We start from the raw sequence: 15778 nt of genomic DNA, 5'->3' as shown, positions 1-15778 counted from the left end.
CAACTTTGCACATTATACAACAGTACAGAGTAAGAATTATACAGAAAAGAAGACAGAGTAGCTGGGATTAAGTGTGTTTTATACAGAAATACCTTTTATCCAGAATATGGAAGCATTTTTTGAGGGGGAATATATTCAGCAAAGAGCAGAGAACAGAATGCTATGTGATGTAGGAAGTCATCCTCTAGATGAGCTCTTTAGTTTACTGAGAAATAAGCTATTCCAAGAAGATGGTAATTTCAGAAATTTAAATGCACAATAAAGGGTTTGCATTTCTACTGACCAAGACTGTGTTTTGAATGGATTTGTGATTTAAATGTCTGCCTGCCCTCACAGCTTGAAGCAGAGGCTGTGTTCCGAGCCATCACCATTGCGAGCCAAACCAACTGTCCCCTTTATGTGACCAAAGTCATGAGCAAAAGTGCAGCTGACATCATTTCACAGGCCAGAAAAAAAGGTTTGTACCAAGCTTTTGTAGAAATGTGCTGTCCACTCTATATCTGAAGCTGCATTGCCTCCCACAGTGCTACTTGTAGTGATAAGATGCACATTTACGTTACTGAGGTGTTTGCCTTTTTGGACGGTCAAAACCCTGAAGACTGTTTTGACCGAAGTACTAAAAAGAAAATAAACTCCTTTAAGGAGGAATCAAGCAGAGGGCTGTCCCTGAGGGCTCTCTTTGTGTGTGTAAGTCATTGAGAAGGCAGTGCAAAGAGTGTCGTTTTTGAAGGCCGTTATTCTTGTATTCCCTGTGAGCTAATTACCTCATCCAAAGTGTAAGGGTAAGTCAATACTGTATGTCAAGAGACTGCACAAAATCCACTTTTGTCACTAGGCACAGTCTTCCTATACATTCACACAATTTTCCTACTGCTTCAAAAGGCTATGGATGCTTACATATTCAAATTATGTTGGTTAGTCCCTGAGGCAATCCTGCACTTGGATCTTATTGACATCACAGAAGTTCGGGAGAACTTCCTTTATGAAACCCAAGAGACATAAATCCTATGATCCAAGACTAGGTTGGAGTGAAATGGGGATTGAGAAAATCCCATGCTTCTCAGTGCTCTATACTATACCATAACCATAGATACTGTACACATTGTCACATTGTGGAATTTCAACAGTGGTGCTTAGTCCCCTGTAGAGCCCCGTGTATATTTCACAATTGCTTTCCTGACACCTGGACTGGTTTCTGACATATGGACATGTGGATGTCTGTTCTCCCTCAGGTTAGTAATAATGAATAAGTGTCTCATCTGTGGTGAAAACAAGTAATAAAAATACATCACTTTCTGCTTCGTAATGATGGAGACGACATATCTGCAGACGTCCATATTAATCAGTGAGCATTATTGGCACCCACCCAGCACACACTTTGCAGAAATCCAGTAGACCAAGTAGCTCAATGAACAATGAACGTGTCATAATGAGGGCATCCAAAACTCTGTGAAGTTGTGTGGCAGATGTACAGTACTGTATGTGGATGTACAAGGGGGCTGTGTTGGAGAACTCCTTTCCCTTCTGTGATGGATCATTTGGTGGAGAATTCGCATATGCATTTACTCATTGACCTGCCTTCACAAAAGAATCAGTTGTATGAAGTCCACCAAGGGGAAATTGGATTACAGAGGGCTAATGAGCATACATGTACAGTATTTACCAGTTAGATAACAGTAATCTGATGTTGGCGTCTAAAATCAAGCCGTGGTTCATAGCTTTACACTGTACTTTACAAGCAAAGCTGCAACCCATAGCTCATCTGGATATATTGTGAGAAAGTGTACACAAGTCTGGCTTTCTTACCTAAAATAGAACTTGCGTTTTAACAAATTAAGAAATTATTACAGCATGATAGTCATAAATATACTTCTCTGAAGAATAATCACTGTGAAAGGAGAAACCTTAGTAAAGTTAAATTCTTAAAATAATGATTCTCCCTGCAGCTTCAAAGTCTGTTTAGATTTGTTATCAACCTCCTCACATTTTCACCAAAAAAAATGGACAGGAACCGATCGCATATTTAAGAACTCTGTCATGGTTCTTTACGGAAAGACTTTGAAAATGGAACAGTTCCAAGGACAGTTCTTCGTGAGAGCATTAGGCTTCATCTTCCTTTGCTGTACTTCTTCCTGTCATTCCATTCATCATGTAATGATTGCTGAAGACCTCCTGCTGCACTGTCTCTGCAGGAAAGAAGTGTTTTGTGCATCTATTTTGAGAAGAGGAGAAGCAATAGCATAAACTTGTTGTTAACATTTAGTCGGTGAAGCCTGGCAAAAGCTTTTTGAATGTTAACTGTAAATAAGTCCAAATTAAACAGGGCTTCAATTGCAAACATTGACAAGTGTTCGTTTACAGTATCAAGGTATGAAATGCTTCTATTATCAGGAACATTGTTCTGTTGTTTTGCGTGTGCTGGAAATTTCTAAGGACACTAAGCTTTTGATTATTTAGATCTACTCTCCTTGTTCCATGACAATGTGTTTTCTTGATAGAGAATATTATTTCAAAAGGAACCTTTAAATGTTCTTACCCTTTTTTTCTGCCTAGGTAACGTAGTGTTTGGGGAACCCATCTCAGCGAGTCTGGGCACGGATGGGACACATTACTGGAGTAAAAACTGGGCCAAGGCAGCTTCCTTTGTAGTATCGCCTCCTCTCAGTCCAGACCCCACCACCCCAGACTACCTGAACTCCTTATTGGCCAGGTGAGGTCTTTTGTTCTCTTCTAACGTGCTTTGCATCAGAGCTGGGCATATTCAATTCTGAAAGTTCACAGTGCCTTTTGAGCTTCCTATTCATCCATCTTTTTTATTATTTGAGACTTAATTGAGGTTCTCCTGCTCATGTATAAGGCAATGTATTTGTGCAACACCACCCGTGGGACTCACTATCTAAATCTCTGCATCTTGGTGTTTAATACATAGTTTAGCCTCACTTTTGGTGAGGGTATTTCTTTCCTTTTAAGCCTGTATTGTTTTTATTGCATAATTCTTTTTACATACAGTTATTAGGTGTGCGGTTGTACAGGTGTGCTTAAAAACCACTCAGAAATAAATTGTTTGTCATCGTTGTACCCCTCTATTCCTGGTGAAGGTTATGGCAAGTTGGAATCTGCCTCAGAAGCATAGGGTGCAAAGTGGGAATTGAAAGCTTATACCATATCTGTTCTTCCTCTGAAAAGGACATCAGTCCATCAATGGTCAATAGAGAATGGGGCAATTTCCATTTTGAATATCCAGTTAAACCTAGATAACGTATCTCTGGGTGAAGGAAGCCAGATATACAACCCTAAAGTAAACCTCAACAACTGTAGAAGAATACGGAAGTTCCATATGCACAGAAGCCTGAGGCTGAAATCCTGGAGCTATGAAACAGTAGCACTAACCACCACAACACTGTGCTGGCAATCAGATGAAAACTAATTCCATAAGATACTAAATAAATCTTATAATTTTATTATTTGTTCAAAACTATGACTGGTTGGTAACTTAACTTTTGATTAATTAGGAACCCTGTAGAAAGAGATCTACTGGTTTCTATCATTGAAGAATAGGATTTGATCAGCCCTTGTCTTGATGATAATATAATCCTAATGTGTTCTGTGATCTCACTGTACTGTAGTGTACAGTGTGCAGTCAGGGGAAACTGCACAGTGTTGTGTGTACAAGGAAAACCTGTGCAGGTTGTGCGCACAGAGAGGAACTGCACACCACCTGTGCAGAGCACATAGGCAGCATTGTGCTGTAGCCAGCCAGCTCAGAAAATTGCTGGTGCAGGGCACGCAGGCAGATGGGCTGCATAAGCAGACTAGGGGGTCTGAGATCAAGGTCGAGCAGACTTGAGAGTCAAAGCTGGAAAAAGTGAAATAAAACAGTTCAAAGCACAAAGGGGAATCGTGGAGGTACAGTATGGTCAGAGCAAAGTGATGGTCAAATTCATAGAACATGATGAAATGCAGTTCAAAGCAAAGGGCAAAAGTAGAAGATGTAGTGGTAATAACAAGCAGGGCCCAAAGCCAAGAAAACACAGCACAGGGGTTCATCTGAGAGACTAGGTACAATACAAGCAGAAGTCAGGATTATATCGAACCTAAAGAAGCACTGCAACAAGACTCAAAGGGCTGAGAGACGGGTTTTTATTTTCTCAACCACCTGAAATAGGCATGGTCATAAATCTTGGTCTAGGTTTCCTGTCAATTAGTTTTCATGGCAACTGGCGCTGGGAGACGGATTGGATGATGATGTAATCAGCTTGTGTGTCAATTCTAGCTTGCCCATCCGTTCATCAGCAAGGGCAAGCATGACATATTCAGACATTCAGATACATTTGATACATCTTTAAAACTATTTTTAGTTTTTTTTTATGTCCAGTCTGTTGTACCATATTGATTTTCTTATGCTGAAGAAATAATGATGCAAACTTAGTTGGCTGCCTAGTTCTTCAGTGCACAGTGGGGGTTTTTTTGGAGGAGGGAGAAGAATGAAGATGGTAATAGATGGAAAACCTTGAATGACAAAAGATTTTGCAGAGTTGGTTCACCCTCATTTATCTAGTTTATAAAACCCTTTGTAGTTGTAGCTTTACTATAGTTGTTCTGGTTTTCTTTCACAAAATAATCCTGCAATTAACTATCTAAATAAGGGAAAACCAGTAATGATTACTCTGACAATGTTCCTAACCTCTACCAGTCATGCACATTGTGTTTGTGGATGTCTTAGAGACTGTGACCTAAAGTCTGAAAGATGAAGATACTTCACAAAATTATCTTGCCAACATTTGAGTTGCATAAGGCACAGGGAGACATTAAGATGAACATGCTGCATAAAACCTACTGTGGTTGGAAATGTACCAGGCGATAAACCTACCAGGCCCAGACAGTGGTCATACTGATGTGTGAAAAGGCTGAAAAGAAGTATGTTTGTTTGGGTGCTGACATGCCAGTTATGAAACTATTCTTGCACGGTTTTTAATGTGTCTCATCTGAGTTTAGATATGTTTACGGTTCATTTCTGCTGATACAAAACGCCAAAGCATTTATTGTTGCCATGGCATTTCTAAAGCCCTCCTTTTTGTTCATTCAGTGGAGACCTAAATGTGACAGGAAGCGCCCACTGCACCTTCAGCACAGCTCAGAAGGCGATTGGAAAGGACGATTTCACGCAGATACCTGAAGGTGTCAATGGTGTCGAGGAAAGAATGGCAATCATCTGGGATAAGGCTGTGGTAAGTGACAGCTTCCAAAAATGAGCCCTCTATTTTTCCTTCCATTTCAGCTGACTAAAGGAAATGCCAGTGATTCTGTTGATCAAATTATAACAGAAAGAGTTTGCATATTGGACTGTTAAGGACTGATTCATAACTAAAATAAATCTGAATATTTACTTTATTTTTTGGTCTCATGTTGTAATGATGGCGTGTGCTTTGGATGTGACTAAACACAATGTGCAAATTCAGTGTGCAACTTCATACATGAACACTTAAACATTAAAATGTTCTGTAACACAGTGCACTGTTCAACAAGAAAGAAAAACGTCAGATTATAAAAAGTAATACGCTTATTCCTTTCTCAGGTCACTGGCAAAATGGATGAAAACATGTTTGTTGCTGTAACAAGCACCAATGCTGCCAAGATCCTTAACCTGTACCCTAGAAAAGGAAAAATAGCAGTGGGCTCAGACAGCGACCTGGTTATCTGGGATTCTGATGCTGTAAGGACCGTTACAGCGAAAACACACAACTCGGTAAGAGTCTGAGGTTGGAGTAATCACTGCAGGTGGCGGTACAATAATCATGTTCTGAGTGTTTTGAAATCCCACAGTTCCCATTGTTCCATTCCAACACTTAAATCTTTCAGCTTGCAGCACAGAGCACTTAAATAGTGACTGTGAACAACTCTGATATGAACAACTGAACTCTACGTTCTCAAGTGAAATGAATTCCCTTTAGGTATTTGCATTAAATAGCACAATGTTTTTTTTTGGGGTGCAAAATGGAATGACTTCACTCTGTGTGACCACAAATGGAATGCAATTCAATTGGACATTCTTTTTTCTACAGTGTTATTTTAACCGGGAGGCTACATTTCAGGAGCATTCAGTCTGATACATCCTTAAAATCTGAACTTTAAATCTGTTTAATTCTGGAGAATATATTGATAAGATCTATATTTCCAAACTTGGCAAATGGTAATCCATATCAGTGTTATTTTGAAGTAAACAAATTACAAACAATAAGTGTTTTCTATAAAATTATATATTTTTATAAAAAAAGCACAAAAGCATGTGTTACTTTGTGACTGACTTTGACTAATTTTACCCCAGATTCACTTAGCCAGCCTTTTAAACTGTACCTCTAAAGTGGTTTTGGAAAGGCACGGACACTGAGATTTGAAAATCAGTGCTGTGGCCACAGAGAGGAATTAGCTTCAATTCTGTTTGACTTAGAGGAAGCTACTCATAACTTACATGGGGGATCTGAGTACACAGGGAAAACTTGGGACACATTAGCACAGGAAACCGAGGCTTGTGTGGCTCATTGTATTTCCTGAATATCTCTAAATAAGGGAGGGAGGGATTCAATGGCTTTTCCTTATGTGGAAATCTAAAAATGTGAGGGATTTTACTTAATGATGTCACCTTTTCATTTCCTCTCACTGAAACATTTGACCCCCTACAGACACCATTGCAGTCTTCAAGAGAAAGTACAATGACCGTGTGTATGTGCTATGTGAGTGTATTTTAGGGTCAAGGTCAATCATTAGGGCCATTTGAAGCATTATTCCTCCACTTTCAGAAATCTGCTTTAAAAAAAGCTTTTAGAGAAAGCAAATGTTTCCCAATGTGAAAGTGCATGTTACTTTATATGCCACATATGCATACATGTACATGCATTGTAACCAAGTGCTTTGACAGTGACATCATGTTTGGCAGAAGTCTCATAATATTTTCTGGACTTGGTTTTGAGCAATGTAATTTATTGCAACGACCTAGATAGGAAAGCAGTAGTGGGATATAATTGCTTGCTGTTGGCTATCTGAAAAGTGTGCATATTCCTTAGAGATGTGCTCCAGCTTTGAGACTGCAGCTGTTTGTCTTTGAATTGCCAAACAGATGAACATGAAATCCAAGCCAGAGGGGGCAGATCCATTTAAAATGTGCAGAGTTCATTTATCTTTTCACTCACTTTCTTTTTTATTCCTTTATTTCAACATGTAATTCAGTTGAGAAGAACTTCTCATTTGTAGCGATGACCTGGAGACCCGTTATACAGCAGAGCGGTTGGTCATTTACTGGAGCAATACAGCAGATCTTCCATTCCAGTCTTAATCCTTAACTGCTGTCCCGAGCTACAAGCTGCCTCCTGTTCTCTCCTACTCTTGTTTTCCACCACGTAATCCCATGACTCCTAGGACTCTGATGATTTCCAATATTTTAATTAATCCATACATCATTATCAACTGAAAACCGTAAGCGGTAAATTCCATTGTAATAATCATTATGATTCAGTTATTTTGGATTTTTTTTTGCACAAAAATCATTTTAAAAATTATGATTGTTAACAGCTTTACCTTATCCAGACATTATCATATGACCAAATCGAGCAACATAAAGCCTTTGTTTGTCTTTCCTAAGGCACCCTCCCTGTTGTTTTAAGGAACACATCTGGGGGCTCTGGAGGTGTACAGTACATCGAGCCATTGTTGGAGCTATGCACAGTTCATAGCCGGTCAAGTTGCTTGAGTTAGTTGTCATATCTTCAGCATGCTTCAGCAATGTTCTGCAACCCTCATGAGGTTGTAGCATTCAGCAGCAACAGCTGCATCAGTTCTCCAGTCATTTTGCAGGTTTTAGCAATGTTTGGAGGAAGCTGTGGACGTTATCTCCTTCCCTCCCTAGCTGGTACAAGCATTATATTCTTAATAAATAGAGCTTATTGATGACTGATTTAGCAGATTGTGGGATGTAAAAAATGACTGGTGATTCCAAACTTTTAAGGTAAAAAAGTTTGTGGTTTTGCCATCTGTGTTATGTACCATATCTATATCTCTGCCATGGTGTTTGAATGAGAAGCTGCAAAAGAACAAGTAGAGTTAATTCCATTCTGAAAAGAAAAACACATTATATTAGTTGTGGTATCTTCTTCAGGTGTGAGTGGCTTAAATGGGGAACTACAGACATGAGCAGATTAATAACACACCTGAAGATGGCTCTTGGTTTTTGCTTTCTAGTGGAATTGGTCTCCGCTTGATCCTATGCAGTATACAGTATCTGTGATACTTTGTAAAATGCAAAAAAAACAGGTTAGAACTGACAAGACCACAGGTCAGGATGGAAAATGGTCCAGCCGGACAGACATGCCTTCATTTACAGCAATACAGTGAAGGCTTTGTAATCGTTGGGCCCAGTCCTTTCAGATTCTTGCATGTGATTCACATACTGTATTTGTGTGAAGACAATGTGACAGAAGTCCATTTTATTTTAAATAAATCTTTGTTTCTTTGCATGCGTATGCAGCTTTAGGTTCATGTCAGCTGTGGGCACTGGCAGCCAAAACAGAACATCTGTATTTTTTTGTACTTAGAAGTGCTCCTTCCCTAAAGTTGTTTGATTTAGAACTGTTGAACTTCAGCTAAAATCCTGCTGACCAGCACAAGTTAGAAATCCAAAGAAGCATATGGTTTCTTTGTTTCTTTTTTCAGTCGTCACGCTTATTTACAGTACTAATACGGTCAGTGTCCAGAAAGAATTACCCTTGCAGTTGGATAGAGACGATGGTGATGGTACTGTATATCTGGTGCTGTAAGGCTGCTCTTATCTCTTTCCATCGCAGGCAGCCGAGTACAATGTGTTTGAGGGGATGGAGCTACGTGGAGCTCCGCTGGTGGTGATTTGCCAGGGGAAGATTGTGCTGGAAGATGGGAATTTGCATGCCACTGCAGGAAGTGGGCACTTTATTCCTTGCTCTCCCTTCCCCGACTTCACTTACAAGCGAGTGAAAGCCAGGAAACAGGTGAGAATGGACAGGACCACAGGTCTGGGTGGAACAGGGTCCTTACAACTGCACAGAGCAGTTTGGTCACAGCAAAGCCTCTGATACAATGAAGGTTTTGTAGTCATTGGGCCCATTATCTTGAGATGAATTCATTTGATTCGCATAGTTGTGTGAAGACAGTGTGACAGCTGTTCCATTTCATTTTAAACAATTGCCTTTGTTTCTTTTTCCAGAAGACCCTTGAAATATTTAAGAAGGAAAAATTGATACCGTAGAGCACATATGTACTCTGCTCATTTGTGGAAATTCCTAAAATGGATTAAAGGCCTATACAATGGGAAAATAACAACAACCTTGTTTTAAAAATTTTGATAATGGCTTTCACAGCATAATACCTGTTATTGGAAGTGGTGCTTGCTGAGGGCAAATACTGTATGCTCAAGTTCAATCTGTAGAGTTAAACTTGGGAAAGAAACCATCACTGAAGAAATGGATGTCTGTTGATGGTTAAGGAGAGGCTTTTTAGAGCACAGTGTCTATGATTGGTTCAGTGAGGGTACATTCAGATGGAACTCATCATTCTTGGAGGCAATTAATGGTGGTTAGGCAGTAAAAGCTGGGATTGCATTGAGCGTGTATAGCCATGGTACCCTCCCTGCACAACAGATTTATGTTGGTGTCATTTGGTAGAGACTCGACCTCAAATAGCCTGGATGGAAACCACTATAAACTACAGTAATTTATTTGTGTTCCTACACAAAGCCAAACATGCCATTAACCAAAGATATACTGTGGGATAATTAAATCCAGGACTTCCTGCACTGAAATACGGTAAATTATGTTGATTATATACGACTGTTTTTAATTCATTTGTTAATTTGTGGGTAATTTTTATCGGAAAAATAGGGAGTTAACTTAACTGTGGCTGACTCTGTGACGTTTTGAATTTGGCTAGCCAGAGTTATACACAGCACTAACTGACTGAGTAACACAGCTTTAGACATTGCCAAAAGATCTACTTGGGTTTAAAATAACTCTTCCTAAAACTGATTTATGTCACGAGAGTTTGAACGATAATATTTCTCTTCACTGTTGTGCAGATGTGAATCTCTTTTCTTAGACACTCCTCTGCATCTGGGAAATGAATCACTGCTCAAAATCTGTCTGCAGTATTGCACTGTATGTATATTCATTGCTCCACAATTTTCCTCCCTCTGATATCATGAACACCTAGTTTAATTCTTGGTAATCTCAAAACAGTCTAATGAATATCTGATAGGAGATAACACACACTCAAGGTTAGTTCTGTTTTAGTAGAGTGGAATTTATTTGGAATGTCATTGAAAGATCTTCCCTTAGAGTGTACAGTGTATACAGTAAGGGTACACATCAAGGCTGATGCCCAGATTAAAATAAATCTTCAGCTCACCTTCCACTACAAATTACTGTCCCATTACTTGATGTTGAATACTTGAGTAGAAACAAAAATTCATAAAGAAAAAAAAGGCTATTATTAAGTACAGTAAGTTTTGGGCTTTTAGCTTGTGATTATTTTATCAATTTTTTACTTTAATCTTGGAGCTAATTTAGGCAAAAAAAAGTTTATTTGAGTACACAACCTTGACTTGTTTGAAGGGGATTAAAATCCAAGAGTTATCAGTTATCAGTTATCAGTTATCCACCTCAGCCTGGTTATACTGTATTTCTGCTCAAAGGGCAAAGCCTGGATTAGGTTTAGATAGGCCTCTCAGATTCAGAGGGAGAATAAACCAGAGAAATAAACAATGCAAATCAGCTTAAGGCATTTTTTCTTTGGAGAAAAAATAGCCCATGGTGTTCTTGTATTTATTTTAATTGGAGTTTTGTCTTGCTGACACTCATCAGGCTCACAAAGATTCCTGTTTCATATGACCACAGATAAGGAGAGAAGCAGGGCCCTAGAATGTAGTAACATGTTGATTTTAAGCCCTGTGTTGAAGGGGCACTCATAGCCTTATGTCCTTAGGCAAACCTTACCAAATGCTTTCCTAAGAACATAGTGGGCAAAATATACGTTTTGTAAATATAATGTGTACTATTGGAAGACGAAAATCCTCAGACGTGCATATTTTGCAGCAGGGATATAAATGAGATTACCTATTAAAATAAATGTGAGTCTGAGGAGTAGTTCTTTATTGTTTCAGGCTTTCAGAATCGTATTAATCTGCCCATGATGTGTGGGTTACCTTGTCAAGTGTTCCTTGCAGAAAATGACGTATTTTTCCTGTGTCTTGCAGCTGGCAGTGCTAAAGGCAGTGCCCAGGGGCATGTACGATGGGCCGGTGTCGGACTTCTCCCCTATGTCCCGAGGAGGCACCCCGGCTGCATCTGCCAGGACCTCCCCCACCAAGCAAGCACCCCCTGTCAGGAACCTCCATCAGTCTGGATTCAGTCTAGCAGGTATCCCTGCAGCCCAGGGTGAGCTTCCCTCAGCCTGGCTTTGGCAAGAAGCCACTGATCGAAATACTTTCAGGACACAATGACTCCCCATTAAAAATAGGTTTGATACATAAACTTGTTTATTTGACTTCTGTGTAGTGTAGTCCTCTTCTAAACTGAGTATCTTTTAAAAATATTTTTAACTTTATGTAAGAATGTTTTAGGTTGTAAGAATTGTCCTTTCACTTCTAGTAAAGTATAGTTAACTGGCAGTGTTTTTCAATGGGATCTAGTCCTGAAACATCCTGACAGCTGTCTTTTTACAATTATTAATTTTTCCTGTTTAATGCTTTGATTCATTATACAGGCAGTTCTATTTCAGTCTGTTAAGGTATTGGATGTTTGAAGTGATAAAAGTCTGGTACACAAAGGCCCTGAAACATCATCAGGGTTCTTTTTTTTACAGAGAACCTCAGATATTCTAAGAACATGGTATTAATACTGTGAATGTTTGTGCAAGACCACAGACAATTCTATTAATTCAAGGCTGTCAACGTAGAATTGTATAGCGGTTTTGTCATCTTTGTCATCTCGATATTCTTAAGACCTAGATGCTTCTGCCAGATCAATTTGATCAAACCAGCAGAATAATACAATGTTTTGTAGTTAGGCCAAACCTTTGATCTTCAGAGATTTAAAGTAATTGGTATTATTATACTGTAGCCACAGTATTGTAGGTGTAGGGTTTGTAGTGGTTTTACAGAACAAGGAGACAAGAAGAGCAAAGCAATTGTGCTCTTCATCTAAAGTCTAAGATCCTGTATTATATTAGTGCAAAGATACTCTTTTTTAGCTATTGGACATACAGTATCTTACTGTAGCTAAAACACTGCTGTTAAGTGCAGTATAGTGTGCAAGAATGGCAACTGCATTTAAAACACAGTAGTATTACCTAGAATGTCTTTGGAATAAAAATGTTTAATTTATCCTGAAGCAAAAATGGATAGAGTGCTTCATCTCACATACACTAACTCTTTAATGGTGTAAGACTTATTTGGTGTAGTGAAACATGTTTTGGTGCACCCCCGTTTAAACCTATATATTTCCATTACTAAAAAAAAGCGTTGCTTTCTTGATGCAATATGTAGGATTATGAGTCAACCTGACCTATTTGAAAATAAAATATTTCCAACATTTCTGAGTATCCACATGAAACATAATTTGAAATGTAATAATCCTGTTACATTTAACATTCTTGTGGTGCGGTAGCACCATGAATGACCTGTTAGCAATTTCCCAGTGTAACAATATGCATGAAAGTGTTTTGCGAATATAAGATGACTATCTCTGACTTGTGAAGTTTCAGGCTGCCTTCTTGTTTGAGTTGTTTAGCTTTTAGATCCCTAAATAATTTAATTTGAGCAGCAACAGAACAGAATTTATGCAACAGAAATGTAATTACTAACCCGCATTTTAATTAAAGGTATCCATCATTGTTTGTGATGATCATCTTTGTATTTGCTCTATTACCTTGTTTTATGGAACTTAAGGCAGAAAAAGCCTTTTAAAAAGAGTGTTTTAAAAGATTAAGCCCTCTCTCTGCTGAAACAAATCTACTGAACTGGTGCAGTACTGTACATGCAAAGAGCAATGAATTCCATTATACCATAAGGTCAGTTTTTATTTGTAGCAGTTTTTCTTACCCAGTGTGCCTTTTCTACAGGTATCCCAGCAGAAGAAACGCCAATCCGACCTGCAGGCCGGCGTATTGTAGTGCCACCTGGCGGACGCTCCAATATTACATCTCTGAGCTAAAGCATTAAAACAGCTGTTTGGGAAGGAAACATGATTGGTTTAAGTTGAACAAGACACAGAAGCCTCATGCCTTACCAATCACGAATGCTACCTGCTATAGCTTTAAGAGTGCAGTATTCCTTTTTTTTAGAAAGCCCAGCCTGATGATGGAAATACTTGTGGAAACTGTAAACATTTACAGTGACACATATGATTGCATTTCAAGCTAAAGTTGTAGCCTTTTTTGACTATGGAAATCATCTGTTGTAAGTCTCGCAAGAAAATTATTCAACTGCAATGATATGGGTACTGTAGGTAGGACATATTTAGGATTTAAAAAGTTATGACAAGAGGCATAGGCAATTATTACAAAATCAGACCAGTAGATGGCAGATTTGAAGATGTACTGCAACTGCCCTTTCTCAAAAATATGGGTCACCTTAACCTTACATTTTCTGTAGTGCGAATGTTTTTTGTGGTACACCCTAGACTTTAAAGTTTAACCTTATACAAGTGTACTTGCATTTCCTGAATTCAGTTTTCATTTGCTGAATCATTTTCTCATTATCCTGCATATTCTTTATTTATTGTTTAATAGTTTCATGCAAATAGGTGGATGTTTACTAATATAAAGGAACAGAGAAGGAAAGAGAGAGGGCTGGGGCATGCCTTAAAATGGGAAAAAAATTGACCCAAAACTGCAACCAAATTTATAATTATTTTAGTCCTTTTTAAGAACTGGCTTTGTCTTTTATATCATAATGAAAACAAAATTGCCCAGTTGTGGAAAATTGTATTTCCCCTATGTTTGTTGGTTTAAAACTCTAGTGAAATCCAGGATTAGATGATATTTTCACTGGTGCTTTGAAGGAAAATGATTCATTATAGTCATTTGCTACTCACTGTGATAGGGTTATCTAATAAGAAATAACATTCATTAGTAACTGCAGTGTTTTCATGTTGTCTGAACAGTTGCTTTCTATTAAAAGGAATGCTGCATATTTAAGAATGTTGCTTTGTATCCTTTTTTCTATATTAAGCTTTCGATGTCACATTTTTAATTCCCTAGTTTGCAATAGATTATAGCATTTTTAACATGCTTTATCATCAACACTAGATAGGTGGCGCTGTGAGTCTGATAGATGTAATGTAGCTTTGTAAATCCTGTGGTTGCTATATCCTTGGGTTAATGAACCAGGAATATTTGATAGCTTAATAAATTTAAAAAATAAAACAATGTATGTGGTATAAAATTTTGTAAACATGCAAGAATGCATCTCTAAAAAGGGGTTTCTTTTTTCAAATGCTTATTACTTGCTAATTTGTTGTTCTTTACTCTAGGCATTGGTCTTCTGCAATTACTTATTACTATTCACTTTAATGCCTTGTCAAATAATCCAGAAAGTGAAAGTCATCATTTCAAAACAATTATATTGCTTTACTTGCCATTAGTCAGATGGTTTCCTGCATGAGTCTTTTTAGGAACTTTAAGTATGCAACAGAAATTAAATTGGTAACCTGCTTTTTAATTACAGGTAATTCATCATTGTTTGTGATCACCACCTTTGTTTTTGACCTCTCCTTGTTTCCTTGTTTATCTTAAGGCTTAAAAAAACATTTTTAAAAAGAGTGTAGTGCAAAAACTTAGTTTATGTGGGTAGGTAGTACAGTATATCATATGAGCCTTTGAATCAAACCACGGCTTTTCACCTGCTTTAGCTTAGAACCCTTTAATGACACAAAATCAACTGAAATGTGCTTAAGTGGCAAGCTAAAGACAAGAAGACAAGGAGTCCTGAAGCAGGGAAAGTTACCTGAACTGACAGTCTAACATTTCATAGAAACTAAACAAAGCACACAATTAACTGCAGAACTCATAAGTTATGTGACAAAGGATATCAATTATATTAACTGTTGCAGAAAACTTAGCAAACATCTTGTATTCAGTATTGTTCAGCCAACAGAAAGAAAACAAAATGGCTGCTAAAAGATTGGCATGGATCGCATTTGTCATACCCATATTGGAAGCCCACAAAAGCTAAGTCAATATAATGAGTAACATGAAAAAAGACAATGGACCATGAACGTGTTTGTTATATTTATGTTCATCACAACTTTTGGTATTATTTTTCTTTTTCTTTTGTGTCAAGTTCCTAAAACAAGCAGGTACTAAATCACTGAAATGTTCTGTGGTTGTATGAATTTTTCCCGAATAAACATCAGTTGCAATCTGTCAGTTAGTCTTCTTTATTTCTGGAATGTACTGGTGTTACTTGTGAAACGGCTGAACGTTAGAAGCATTTAGGCAGTGTGACAATGCAGAAAATAAGGTGTGGGGTGTAGGTTATGTGGTAAACGTGTGCAGTGCATAACTGAGTTGGTAAAGAAAATGGTGTACATTCTTGTGAACCATAATTGTTAGTTATCCTGATCAATATCCAAGTGTACCAAGTGACCTAGTCTTCCGGTGTCAAACTTTGCAGTTTTTCTTTTGGAGTAACATATGTATCAGCAGTTATATCACCCTGCAACACACAACTGGCAACCCACTGAAGCTAAGCAGGTGTGAC

The 15778-nt window shown here is 38.2% G+C and overlaps 1 protein-coding gene across 4 annotated transcripts in view; it reads left to right on the top strand.

Moving 5' to 3' along the window:
- dpysl3 (dihydropyrimidinase like 3) overlaps window positions 1–15441 on the top strand; it is a 38249-nt gene extending 22808 nt beyond the window's left edge. For 2 of the 4 annotated variants that reach the window (XM_006631819.3, XM_006631822.3), the window contains exons 8-14: window positions 337–457; window positions 2554–2710; window positions 5087–5228; window positions 5576–5746; window positions 8835–9014; window positions 11273–11435; window positions 13138–15441. In XM_006631819.3, coding sequence (XP_006631882.1) covers window positions 337–457; window positions 2554–2710; window positions 5087–5228; window positions 5576–5746; window positions 8835–9014; window positions 11273–11435; window positions 13138–13229 — 1026 coding nt within the window. In that variant the 3' untranslated portion in view covers window positions 13230–15441. Of the gene's footprint in view, window positions 1–336; window positions 458–2553; window positions 2711–5086; window positions 5229–5575; window positions 5747–8834; window positions 9015–11272; window positions 11454–13137 lie in introns of all 4 variants that reach the window. The other 2 variants (XM_015349537.2, XM_006631820.3) reach the window with 1 other exon arrangement.
- Window positions 15442–15778: the final 337 nt, after the last annotated feature.

The sequence above is a fragment of the Lepisosteus oculatus genome, chromosome 11, assembly GCF_040954835.1.
Source record: "Lepisosteus oculatus isolate fLepOcu1 chromosome 11, fLepOcu1.hap2, whole genome shotgun sequence".
NCBI lineage: Eukaryota > Metazoa > Chordata > Actinopteri > Semionotiformes > Lepisosteidae > Lepisosteus > Lepisosteus oculatus.
The sequence above is the reverse complement of the archived record's forward strand: the minus strand, read 5'-3'. Positions and strand labels throughout refer to the sequence as shown.